At 45.4% G+C, this 13,016-nt stretch overlaps 1 protein-coding gene across 1 annotated transcript in view; it reads left to right on the top strand.

The window, feature by feature from the left end:
* Positions 1-10,378: 10,378 nt before the first annotated feature.
* The window catches only part of Lonp2 (lon peptidase 2, peroxisomal), an 85,847-nt gene continuing 83,209 nt past the window's right edge, over positions 10,379-13,016 (top strand). The window contains exon 1 of the mRNA XM_048355663.1: positions 10,379-10,720. Within this exon, the coding sequence (XP_048211620.1) occupies positions 10,488-10,720 (233 nt within the window). The 5' untranslated portion in view covers positions 10,379-10,487. The remainder of the gene's footprint in view (positions 10,721-13,016) is intronic.

The following is a 13,016-nucleotide window of genomic DNA, read 5'->3' as shown; positions in this document are numbered from 1 at the left end:
CTTGTTGAGGATCAAGTCCAGCCTATTCCTTTTCTGTTCTCCTCCATTTTCCCAACACTGGACATGAGCAAAAATACTAATGACACTCAAGCCCCAGAACTGGCACAACACACACACACACACACACACACACACACACACACACACACACACACCCCACACACTTATACACATATGTACATGTGCATAGACATACAGACACATATTAAAAACAGAGAGGTCACATCCCCATATCCCACAGGGCCTCATCCTATATCACCTCTCTCTCTCTCTCTCTCTCTCACTCCTGTGTGCACATACCCACACTTTTTCTTTTTTCTTCCTTCCTTTCTTCCCTTTCTCCCTCCCCTCCCTCTCCTTCCTTCCTTCCTTCCTTCCTTCCTCCCTCCCTCCCTCCCTCCCTCCCTCTCCCTCCCTCCCTCTCCCTCCCTCCCTCTCTCTCTCTCTCTCTCTCTCTTTCTTTCTTTCTTTCTTTCTTTCTTTCTTTCTTTCTTTCTTTCTTTCTTTCTTTCTTTCTTTCTTTCACTAGCGGAGACTAGGAAGTATACAATTGAAGAGGAGACTTCAAGGTTAAAGCAAAGAGCCCAGATATGAAATTCAAAGCCACAGAACTGGAGAGGATGCCAAGGAGTAAGTATTGAAGCCTATGCAACTTGTAGAATAGCTGATAAGCCAAACCCTGCCTGACCAAGGAAATTGGCAGGGGGCTACAAAAGAATGAGGAAGAAGGACAAAAGAGTAAGACATTGTTTAAGTAAGGACAAAAAAAACAAAGAAATAAGGACAAAGCACTAAATCTTCTAGGGAACACAAAGGAGACCACCAATCAAAAGTACCTGATTTTCAATTCTCCCAATAAACTGCAGGTCAATCTTATCCTGAAGATGGTACAGGATGGCACAAGATGGGTCAAAGTGCGTCCTCTTGTGGCATGTCTATGCCACGTGCTGTCTTTCTCTGCCATATTTATTTCCCAGTAAACTTTCCTATCATCTTAAATTCATGTGTTGCCTCAACTATTCTTGACAGACACAAGGCCCAAAGTCAACTTAGTTCCCCTGAACTTCTGGTAACATTCAGTGCATTGGCCAGGAATTTAGGAACGAAGTATGTCTTTTTCTGACTTAGGTCCATTAATTAAGAGCAGGTGAGAAGAGGAGGGCAGACAACTGACCCTGGCAAAGAGTAGGCAGATAAGAGCCTGGTGAGGTGAGGTCACAGGATTAGCATGTTTAAGCACGCAGGGCAGTGCTTGGCACACAAAGAACTTGGTTAATGCTGTTTTGTTCCTTGTCGTCTTCTCCTTTCATCTTTCTGGCCCCTCCAAAGCCCAGCACATAGTATTTTACTGTTATTCAGGGTCTTGTCTATACCCTAACCCTCAATTTAGACACATGGTTGATTCACACTAGGGTGTGAAAAACTTTCTGTATTTGCTTTCCAAGAAAAAGTTCCATTTTGGGTGGAGGGGTACTGGTGATGAAAGGGTAGTTGGGGAAGAGGGGGTGAGTGGCACAAGTAGAATCCAGGTAATCATGTAAACTAGGCACTATACCCTGAGCCCCATAGATTTGAATTTTAAAAAGACATCATCAAGTGGGGCTTATTTGTTTATATTTGTTTTGTTTTGCTTTGTTTCTGTGCTGGTGCTGGGGATTGAATGCAGGGCCTGGACATTGTCCTTTAGCTTTTTTCTCAAAGCTGGCACTCTAACAGTGAACCAGAGCTTTGTTTATGGATTCTTTTGCTGATTAAGTACAGATAAGATCACACTTTCCTGCCTATGACCTTCAGATCTCTGGCTCCTGAGTAGCTAGGTTTGCAGGTGTGTTCATACCTGTATAGGGACATGGGTTACAGACATTGACTTTCTGTTAAATGGGGAAAATTGGAGACAAGTGTGAGAAGATATGCATAGTTAAAATGGTCCAAGTCATAGGCTGGCTCAGAGGTGGCATTGGGTAGGGTCTTGTTACAAGAAGAGTCATTAATACCTAGAACTTTCTGGATTCTAATATGGCTGCAAAGTGACTGAGGAAAAGAACAGACCTGTACACCAGGCAGAGTCACTCCCTAGGGTGAGGAGATTTGCTACATTATATTTGACTTCTAAGGCATGGTTTTACTGGCCTGAATAAGTAAGTTAAAGATTTTTTGCTTTACAGCTATTTGTCTACTCACTTGAAGCTAGAATGAAGCATCATTAATCCTTCAGTATGGAGTACCCCTTAAACTATAAAAGCATCTTGTGACCCTGGTGGCCACATAGGCTACTCACCTGTAAGTTGGAAAGCTTAATTACGATGCTCCGGTAACCATTCAACAAGTCTAAGTCAGAAAAAAAGACATATTTAATCCCTAACTTCATGGCCAATGCTCTAAGTATGTTACAAGGAAGATTAATACAGTGAAATAACCTTGGCCCTTGTGTCTGGTGAGAGAAGAATTCAGGCAAGGTGATAGGAATGTTTTCAGAAAGAGAGCAGATGGCATAGACATGCCACAGGAGGACAGCCCTTCAGCAATCTCAGCCATCATGTGCCACCTTTGGGGTTAGTGAGATTGGCCTGCAGTTGAATGGGGAGAATTGGAGTTATTGAAGATGGATTTCTGTTTCCTATAAGAAGGGATATTTTGTATGCGTGTGTGCCTGTCCTGGTGTGTGAACCAGAGGCTTGGCAGCTGTCCTTGAGCTATTTTGCCCAAGGCTGGCACTCTACCACTTGAACCATACTTCCACTTTTGATATTTTGGGTGGTTAATTGGAGATAAGAGTCTCATGGACTTTCCTATTTGTGCTGGCCAAGTTATATTCACATACCTCTACCTGGAGATGGGCTTAGAGAGATCCAGAAAAATACTTACTGGCAATTAGGGCTCCTGGTCTCCTTCTGAGCCCATTTTATATCTCCCTTGTGTTTGTCTACCCCTTGGGAGAATACAGGCATAATTGGAGTGGGGTAGAGGGACAAACTCCTGCACCTATGAGGAAGGACTTAGAGAAGCTCCAGTGGCTGTTGATTGACAAAAGGTCTGTGTTTGTATTCTCAGACAAGCCAAGGTCACCTAGCCACAGGACCTTTGTACTTGTCCCTCTGCCTAATCATCATGACTCAGCTGTAAAGTTGCTCAGCAGAGAGTTCTTCACTGACCTGCAGGTCCATAGGAGCTCTCAAACCTCCTCTCTATCCAAGCACTGGTGGCTCACACTGTTATCCTAGCTACTCAGGGGGCTAAGATATGAGGATTGTGGTTCAAAACCAACCCAAGCATGATCTCCAACTAGTCACTCAAAAACTGAAAGTGGTGCTGTGATTCACAGTGATAGAGGGCTAGCCTTGAGCAAAAGAGCTCAGGGACAGCACCCAGGCCCTGAGTTCAAGCCCCATGACCAGCAAATATAAATAAATAAATAAAAATCTCTAGATCATCACACTGTTGATATTCCTCTTCCTGTGACCTGATATAATCCTCTGACCATTAATGTACTCAACAATCACATGTTTCCAGCATCAGATTAACACTGTGGGACATAGGAATGTAGTGTTCTTGGTGCCTATAATACGGTAGTTGCTTTTTGAGAATGAGTGAATGAGTGATATAGGTCAAAGATCATATGCATTTAAAAGTGGGATCACTAGGAAATATCATGTTAAAATTGGTTTACATCACAGTTTTCAAACACTCATGCCTGTTGAAAAAAGACTAGCTTTGTAATTATGTGAAATAAGCCATTTCTAAGATAAATGGTAAGCAAAATGTACCTTTCATATGACAGGTGTGACAGGTCATGGCAAGGTCTGCAGCAAAATGCAACCAGACACTCCATCTAATCAGATAGCTGCCACCCTGCTAGCAAACAATGTGGTCTAGTGCTGTCAGAGCTGCTGAGGATACCTGAGAATTCAGAAATCTGAGTTTGCACCTAAAACTTCCAGGTGTGTGTGTTTATGTGTGTGTGTGTGTAGTTCCGTGTGGGGCACGCCTTGGATCATTAAGAGGCAATTAGCTGGCCCCTGTTTTCCCAGCCCTGGGGCCGAGTGGCTGTTATGCCGAAAGCTGGAGGGGGCGGTCCTAGATAGCCCCGCCTGCCTTCCGTTCCCAGAACTGGAAAGGGGGTTGTAGCTGGCTGTGATGTAGAATTAGGCTGCCTCTTAGGATTGGTCCCTCGGCCATCCACCCTTGACGGACAGCTCAGGCCTCCCCTCAGTCCCTAGCTAGGTGCGCCTACACCCCTCCCCTTCCTGCCGCTTTAAAGGCCAAAGCTCCTCCCAAATAAAGTGAGACCCTGCGTGACACTCTCTGGGGCTGTCTGATTGTCCTCCAGCGAAGAGGGGGGCTGTCTGATTGTCCTCCAGCGAAGGAGGGCTGGGTGCGGGTGGTCAGTCGACCTTTCACCTTTTCTTGGCTCACCTCAGTCGGGGCGCCCGCCTCTCCCACTGGCCAGGAGACCGCTGGGGGGGAAGGACCCCGACAGTACAGAGTTTGAATTCAGGCCCTTATGCTTACTAGGCAGACACTATCACTTTGTCATCCCCTCTCCCTGCCATCCCCCACCCCCCAGTCATTTTGCTTTCAGTTTTTTGTTTTGTTCTCACTCTTAGGCTTGGCCAGACTTGGCATACAATCCTAATTCTACCTTCAGCATAGCTTCTAGGTTTTTTGTGTTTGTTTTTGCCAGTCCTGGGGCTTGGACTCAGGGTCTGAGCACTGTCCCTGGCTTCTTTTTTTTCTACCTCTTGAGTCACAGCACCATTTCCAGCTTTTTCTGTTTATGTGGTGCTGAGGAATCAAACCCAGGTTTTCCTGCATGCTAGGAAAGCAGTCTACTGCTAAGCCCCATTCCTAGCCCCAATTCTATGTTTTAAAATGCAAACCAACCACTACATTTTTGGCTTTTTTTTTTAAGGTAAATTATCTAAGTAGCCTTATGCGAACCTGAGTGAGGTCTGCAGGCCCCACGTGAGCATGGTGTAGTTTGTACACACCATCCTGAGATCTCTTTGGGGACTTGTACACAGCCTGGTTTTTCCATCCCCCTAGGTCTCAACCAGCTGGGGCACAAAAGACCTCTTCCTCTTGCCAGTTTGATTCTGCCTTGGTTTGAGCAAATTTGGAAACAGCCCCAGGGGAACTAGAAGCAGAAGAGGCCCCAGGCAGAGGGCCAGCCAGCCAGCCTTTTGGCCATTCATCTTGAACCTGTTCAGTTTTAACTTGGAATTTGTGACCCAGAGGGCACAAAGGATCTGGACAGCTACCGGAGACTCGGGGCAGCCACTGCAGTGAAGGCTGGGAGCAGACAGCCCTTCCGGCTTCCTCCCTCCCGCAGAGGCCCTGCAGAGCCATCCTGTGTCTTTCAACAAGCAGCTTCTTCACTTGGCAGAGCCTATGTAGGCATTTAAGGAAGCTGGAAAGTGAGAAAGGAACCTGTGTCTTGATATTGTCTAGGAATCTTAGGTCTTTCCCACCAAATACAGAATTATGGGGCAGGAGAAGTGGAAGCAGAGATAAAATTTATTTGAAAGTGAGGCACAGAGAAGATGTGACTCCTTAGATGTAGGAATCTGTATGTTAACAACAATCTAGGGAGTGATAGCTGAGTTGGGGTATGACAAGAGTGTTGCTGCTGGAGAACAGGAAAGTTCAACAGGCCTCCATAGGGTAGCTAGGGTCATTCCTCAGCATTTGGGTCATTCCTCTTTGAAAATTCAGGTCCAGAGCCCCATGAGAATATCCAGACCTACAGATACTCATTTCCCATATACAATGATGTTTTGCACAGAATTTGTACATGTCTTCCAGGGTAGCTTCAATTGTGTTTAGAGTACTTACAGTGCCTAATACAATATAAATGCTATGTAAGTAGTCATTGGTAAACAGTGACAAAGAAGTCCACATGTACTCAGTGTGAGTGTAGTCTCCCCACCCCCATTATACTGTTTTAACAATATGGCAAGGCATGGATGGAAAAGATTCAGAACAGTGGTGATGTCAGTAGGGAGAGTTGAGAAATGAGATGCAGGGAAGGCCAATCAATCCAAGTGGTGTGATTGCAATGGGTTTACAGTGCCTATTTTATTATCAGAAGAAAACATGGGATATGTAATATGTAGGTATTTATAGATAGGGAGATAGATAGGTAGGGTCATTATTACCAGGTAGATAGTATCCATGAACTATTAAGGTGAGTTATGACTGAGCATTATAATTCATTTAATTCTGGAAGTCTGCCATCTTTTTTGAAAAATCAAGGGTAAAATACAAGGGCTGGGAATATGGCCTAGTAGCAAGAGTGCTTGCCTCATATACATGAAGCCCTGGGTTCGATTCCTCAGCACCACATATATAGAAAATGCCAGAAGTAGCACTGTGGCTCAAGTGACAGAGTGCTAGCCTTGAGCAAAAAAAGAAGCCAGGGACTGTGCTCAGGCCCTAAGTCCAAGCCCCAGGACTAGCAACAAAATAAAATAAAATAAAAAGAAAATACTAGAGCCGGGAATATGGCCTAGTGGCAAGAGTGCTTGCCTCATATACATGAAGCCCTGAGTTCAATTCCCCAGCACCACATATATAGAAAACGGCCATATGTACCACTGTGGCTCAAGTGGTAGAGTGCTAGCCTTGAGCAAAAAGAAGCCACGGACAGTGCTCAGGCCCTGAGTCCAAGGCCCAGGACTGACCAAAAAAAAAAAAAAGAAAATACTAGACAAAGTTCATTGATCTAATTTATGATCATTGAGAATATTTTGTAAGTTCACTTTCTTGATGTTTTGATGCTATGAAACTCTACCTCCATAGCTTAGTACTAAACCCTTCCCTGTCACCACCTATATTGATGCTGAGATTCATGAAGCTACCAGAGGAGATGGGAACCCATCTGTCCTCCCCATTGTCATTTTCAGTTGTTCTACTAATTGTTTCCAAGGAAAATCATAGAATGAGAAAAGGCATCAGTAGGGGCAGCTTAGATCTAGTCCTGAGCACAGGGAGAGACTGCTGGAGGATCACAAGGGCTGTAGACAAGACCCTGTCTCCAAAACAAAAGCAAACTCCCAAACAAATGAAGAACTCTGGTTCTTGACTTAACTGAGTCAGTAAGGAACTCTACATTTGTATGAAGTATTATGTGTTAAGACTAGATTCTCTCTTAGAGTACCTGATAAGGGCAGGGACTCTCTGATTTGCTCACTACTGACTGAATCTCTCCAGCTTGGCTTGTGCTGGGAGGACAGCAAGTGATCAGTAAGTAGAGGATGAATGGATGTTGGGTGGAGAAATGAGTCAAAGGAATATTCTTTGACCATTCTTTGGCCTCGTTTTCATAGGTACCAGGCGGAATCTGGGCACAACTAGAAAACCTTATACAATCAAGGCATTAAAAAAAATAACATTTTTTTTGTTTTTTGCCTGAGTGTGTGACTATCTCTCCAATTAACTCAGAAACATCCATATGCCTGGGGCAGGATTAGGGAGATAGTATTCCTGAGAAGATGGAAAGACAAAGTGCAGTGGGGCAGTGTCACCAGGAACCTGTGCTGCAAAGGGCCTCCACATTTCAAGGCTGGTTTAGTGCTCTGCTATTATCATCTTGAAATTATTTTCTCCCATCTATTTTATTTACTTTTTATTATCTTTAAGTAGTTGTACAAAGGTGCTGCCACTTTTTGCTGGTTAATTGAAGATAATTGACTAATTGGTGCTGGACCTAGTTTTCAAATAGTAAAAGAATGTTACTTTGGTGGGGGGGGGCTGGTTTGGGGGCTTAAACTCAGGCCATGGGTACTGTCCCTTAGTTTTATTTCCCAAGGCTAGAGCTCTACAACTTGAGCCACACCTCCATTTCCAGATTTTTTGGTAGTAAATTGGAGGTAAGACTTTCTTGCCTGGGCTGGCTTCCAACATCACTCCTCAGATCTCAGCCTCCTGAGTATGTAGAATTACAGGTGTGAGCCACGAATGCCCAGCTGCTAAGCATTCTTTAACAGGCATGATTGGAGTTTGGCCACACATTAGCTTGGGCCTCCTTCAACTTCTAGAAGGTCTGCTTCTACTTCTTGATTGAACACAAAAAATTTCCTCCACTGCTTCCTTGCGCAGTCACTTACAAATTTCCCTGGCCTCCCAACTTTCTCAGGAAGAAGCTGAAGTATCCTTACTCTAGTCAGTGGCAAGACCACCCCTCTGGTGGACAGAAAGACATGACTAGGAATGAAAAAAAAAAAGGAAACAGGTTTCTAACTTGGTGTTCTCTCCATCCCTGGGGCAAAGGTCATGATTACAAACTTGGCTTAGGAGTGGTCTATTGGTATATAAAGCTGCTTATAAATAAGAGTGGTCTACTGTAGATAGGAAGCCTTTAGCTAAGGCTTTCTAGAGGAGCTGCACAGTTTCTTACCTTATCCAGTATGGTCTATGTCTGAGATCAGGAGGTACATCACAGGGTAGGAAAAGTACCCAGGTCCTGGGGGCAGAAGATCCTGAATGTTAGCCTGAAGCAGACAGGATGTGGTCTCACTTCTCCTAGGTGTCCAATGCTATTTATCCTCTCTTGTGATTTCCTGTTGCTGCTGAAGGAACCATTGTATTTGTTCACTGTTGAATCCCCACAGCCTTGTCTCTGACCTTCACCTTTGTTCCTGAAACCCAGAAGCTCCTCCTCACTTGATCTTCCTATTAGCTTATTCTGTGCCTGGAACATTCTCCTGCCAACACCTCATGGAACCTGTCCATGGGCCACCCTGTTCTTCAGGTCTCCACTCATAGAGGAACCTTCTGGAAACTCTTTATCCCCCCCACACACACCTATACTTTTTCTCATTGTACTTACTTTTCTTACCATTTTTGGAAACTGGCATTTTTGTTGGCTTCTTTTCTGTCTGCTTCTCTAGCATGAAACTCTTTGAATACAGAGACCTGGTCCATCTCTATCACCAATGTGTCTTTAAGTCTAGATTAGTGCCCAGCAGGTACCTATAAATATATGATGGGTAAATGAAAGAAGTACATGCAGATCCCCTCAAAGGAGCTAAGATCCTCTCTAATGACTAAAGCCAAAAAAGCCTTAGTCATTAAATACTTCACATGCAGATTCTTGGTTTTCTCCCAAGTGGGCTGCAATCTCATCACAGAAATATATGGACCGGTTTGAAAGAACATGTTCACCAAGCCAGCAACTTAAATTCAGGACCATATGACACTATATCACATCACACCTTTAGTGTGCAGTTTGGTATTTCTACACCACTGAGATAATCATGAGAAACATCAGATAAATCCCAATAGAGGAAACTTCCACAAAATAATCTGGGGGGATGAAGGGGTGATCGCTTATACAGGGGCTTAAACTTCGGGTCTTGTCCTCTGGCTTGGCTTTTTCCCTCACAGATGGCACTCTACCACTTGAGCCATGCCTCTAATTCTGGCTTTTTGCTGGCTAACTGGAGATAAGAATCTCTCAGGTTTGTCTTCCTGAGCTGGCTTTGAAACCCCAATCTTCAGACCTCAGCCTCCCCGAGTAGCGCAGACTACAGGTGTGGCCATCAGTGACTGGCAGTATCATGGTTTAAAAGACAAAATAAAGGGGGCTGGGGATATGGCCTAGTGGCAAGAGTGCTTGCCTCCAATACAGGAAGCCCTAGGTTCGATTCCCCAGCACCATGTATACAGAAAATGGCCAGAAGTGGCGCTGTGGTTCAAGTGGCAGAGTGCTAGCCTTGAGCAAAAAGAAGCCAGGGACAGTGCTCAGGCCCTCACCAAGGCCCAGGACTGGCAAAAAAAAAAAAAAAGACAAAATAAAGTAAGATAAACGAAAGCAAAGGCCATTGTCAAGCAAAACAAAAGACCTAGGAGATATGATGGAGGTAGGGGGACACTGGTGGGCTCTACAGAAGGCAGTGAGAAACCCAGCAAAAACGGGCGATGCCAACTTCCTGGTTTTGACAGAGAACCCTGGTTATGCACGATGGGGATTGGAAGGAGCTAAATGGAGTTACACGGAAACCCTTTGCCATAGCTTTGCAATCGTTTTGTAAATCTGAAAAATTCACCGAACTGTCAATTGAAAACACTTCTAGTGTACGGAGTCGAAACATTACTATGCTTCCCAGCACTGAGTGAGCGGAGGACTCCAGGGTACCAAGAGGAGACTCTCACCCGAAGTCTCCATAAGGAAGCAGCGCCTACCCGCGGACCTGGCGACCGGTCGTAGTACGGAGCCGGAAGCTGCGTTAGGAGGTGGGGGCGGGCCGTAGTGCGGATCCGGAAGCAGCAGCGTTTGGAGGGGGGCGGGCCGGAAGTGGCGTTCGGAGCTGGGGGCGGGCCGTAGTGAGGAGCCGGAAGCGGCGGCGTCTGGACCTGGGGGCGGGCCGTGGCCTGGGGGCCGGAAGGGGCGGTGTGGTGGCGGCTGTGAGGTGCTTGGCTCCAACTCCTGCGGCCGCTGCTGTCTGACCCGCTCTCCCGGACAATTCTGCGTGCTGACTGCCTGCGCCATGTCATCCGTGAGCCCTATTCAGATTCCCAGCCGCCTCCCCCTGCTGCTGACCCACGAGGGCGTGCTGCTGCCGGGCTCCACCATGCGCACCAGCGTGGACACGGCCCGCAACCTGCAGCTGGTGCGGGGCCGCCTGCTGAAGGGCACCTCGCTGCAGAGCACCATCCTGGGCGTCATCCCCAACACGCCCGACCCGGCCAGCGACACGCAGGACCTGCCGCCCCTGCACAGGTGGGCCGCGGCCTCCCCTGGGCCACCTTTCGCTGGCGGCCCAGGCCCGACCACCCGGGGCGGCCTCTCCCGGGCCAGGACGCCGAGCCTGGTTCTAACCCTTCCGCCTGCGCCTCGAAAGTGGGGGTGACAGGTGCCTGCCCTGGGACCTCAGTGAGATAATTCATCAAGAAGGTTCAGTGGACCTCTGTCAACGTTGTTAGCTTCGACCTCTCTCTCCCTGCGCCACCTCCCTACCTCAGTCTTCTGTGCCCGGACTCTCAACTTCATCCTCACTGAGTACTCTCTTCACTGCTCCCTTGTCTTACCTTTCCCTAGGGTCCAGTTTTTCTTCTCCTTTCCTTTTTATCCTGTCTGGAACTCCACCGGACACACTGCCTTCCTCGTTTTCTTGCCCCCATTGCCCACTGCAGGACTCTTGTTAACTTTGGGGTGTTTTATTTATATACTCCATCCACCCTCGCTCTTCGCCCCAGGACTTTTTTCTTGTCCTTCTTAAAGGGCATTTCCAGTTCCCATTTTCCTGTGTGTCCTTTTCTTTGCTACTTTTCTCATGTCTTACTGTGGCCCATCTTTCTCATGACTTTTTTTCTTAAACTCTAGGCTTGCCATTCGATTGTCTTGCATCAGTTGTATAATTTCAAGTGATAGACTTAACCTATGTCTACTCATCTGCAATTTAGAAAATAACAGCATTCATTTCTTAAGTGTGTTAGAATGTTAAGTATGTGTGGACTGCTTTGCACTTTGCTTCACAGATGGCTGTGTTGTGCATTGGCCTACCTGGGACTGTACAATTCATGAGGCTCTAGAACACTTGACATATAGTTGGGCTAAATTGAGATGACTCATTGTCATGGTTTGCATAGGTGGTCTTGAGTTTTAGCATTGAAAGGCCTATGTCCCAGGAAGTTGCTTTAGGCCCAGGAAGTTGCTTAGTCCTGAGCAACACCTCAATATGCTGTAAAAGTGTAATGCATACCAGATTTTTACAAATCTTAGTATGAAAAATGTTCTGTTAAGCCAGGTACTGAGGGTCATGCTTGTAATCCTAGCTGCTCAGGAAGCTGAAATCTGAGGATCATGTTTTTGAACATTCCAGCTAGTGAGACTCTTTATCTCCAGTTACCTACCAAAAAGCCAGAATTGGAGCTGTGGCTCAAGTGGTAGAGCCTTGAATGAAAAAGCTAATGGACAGTGCCTAGGCTCTGAGTTTAACCTCAGTATTGTCACGCACACACATAAAAGTGTCCTGGTGATTAATAAGTATTATATATATGAGATATTGGAATGGTAATGTTTTAAACATTTGGGATTAAACAAAATATTAACATTTCACCTGTTTTCACTTTATAATGTTTTCACTATGTAATAATACTAAAATCATGTGGCTTACTTTTTTTAATCAGTACTGGAATTTGACCTCTGGTCCTTGTGCTTGCTTGGCTGGCATGCTCAGCTGGTGCTCATTTAAGCCACGCCTTCAGCCTGCCCCTTTATCTTAGAGATAAAGCCTCAGATTTTTCTGCCCTGGCTGGCTTCAAACCACAATCCTTCAGATATCAGCCTCATGAGAAGCTAGGATTACAGGCCTGACTACTTGCTGGGGTTTACATTTTTATTGGACAATGCTGTTATCTATATAATATGCTCTCAACCAGCAAATAATATCTTTAAACTCAGCTTCCAGCTTTCTGTTTCCTATCTAACTGCACCTGAGGTCTTTTGCAAGCGTGGATATCATTCCTCTGTCTTTAGTCCTCATTTTCGAATCAAGAGTTGTTAACAAAGTGGATTTCAAGAGAGTTAAATAGCCTTATTTTTACTTCACTGGAACTATGCACATAACTTCAAATTCTCTAGGGAGATTGCTATCCCCTTTAAAACAAAACAAATCACAATAGTCTAGTATTTACATTGTAAAAGCCTTGTCTTTGTCAATTATGAAAAATATTTGGCTTTCATTTTATTTACTTTGGTTTTGAATGACTAGAATTGGACATTTTTCAAGTTTCATTACTCTTTGACAAATTGTTTTGGGCTTCGGTTTTCTAACATTTCACCTCATTTCTTTTTTTTTTTTTTTTTGGCCAGTTCTGGGCTTGGACTCAGGGCCTGAGCACTGTCCCTGGCTTCTTTTTGCTCAAGGCTAGCACTCTGCCACTTGAGCCATAGCACCACTTCTGGCCGTTTTCTATATATGTGGTGCTGGGGAATCGAACCCAGGGCTTCACATATACAAGGCAAGCACTCTTGCCACTAGGCCATATTCCCAGCCCTCACCTCATTTCTTAAA

Source organism: Perognathus longimembris, chromosome 10 (assembly GCF_023159225.1).
Source record: "Perognathus longimembris pacificus isolate PPM17 chromosome 10, ASM2315922v1, whole genome shotgun sequence".
NCBI lineage: Eukaryota > Metazoa > Chordata > Mammalia > Rodentia > Heteromyidae > Perognathus > Perognathus longimembris.
The sequence above is the reverse complement of the archived record's forward strand: the minus strand, read 5'-3'. Positions and strand labels throughout refer to the sequence as shown.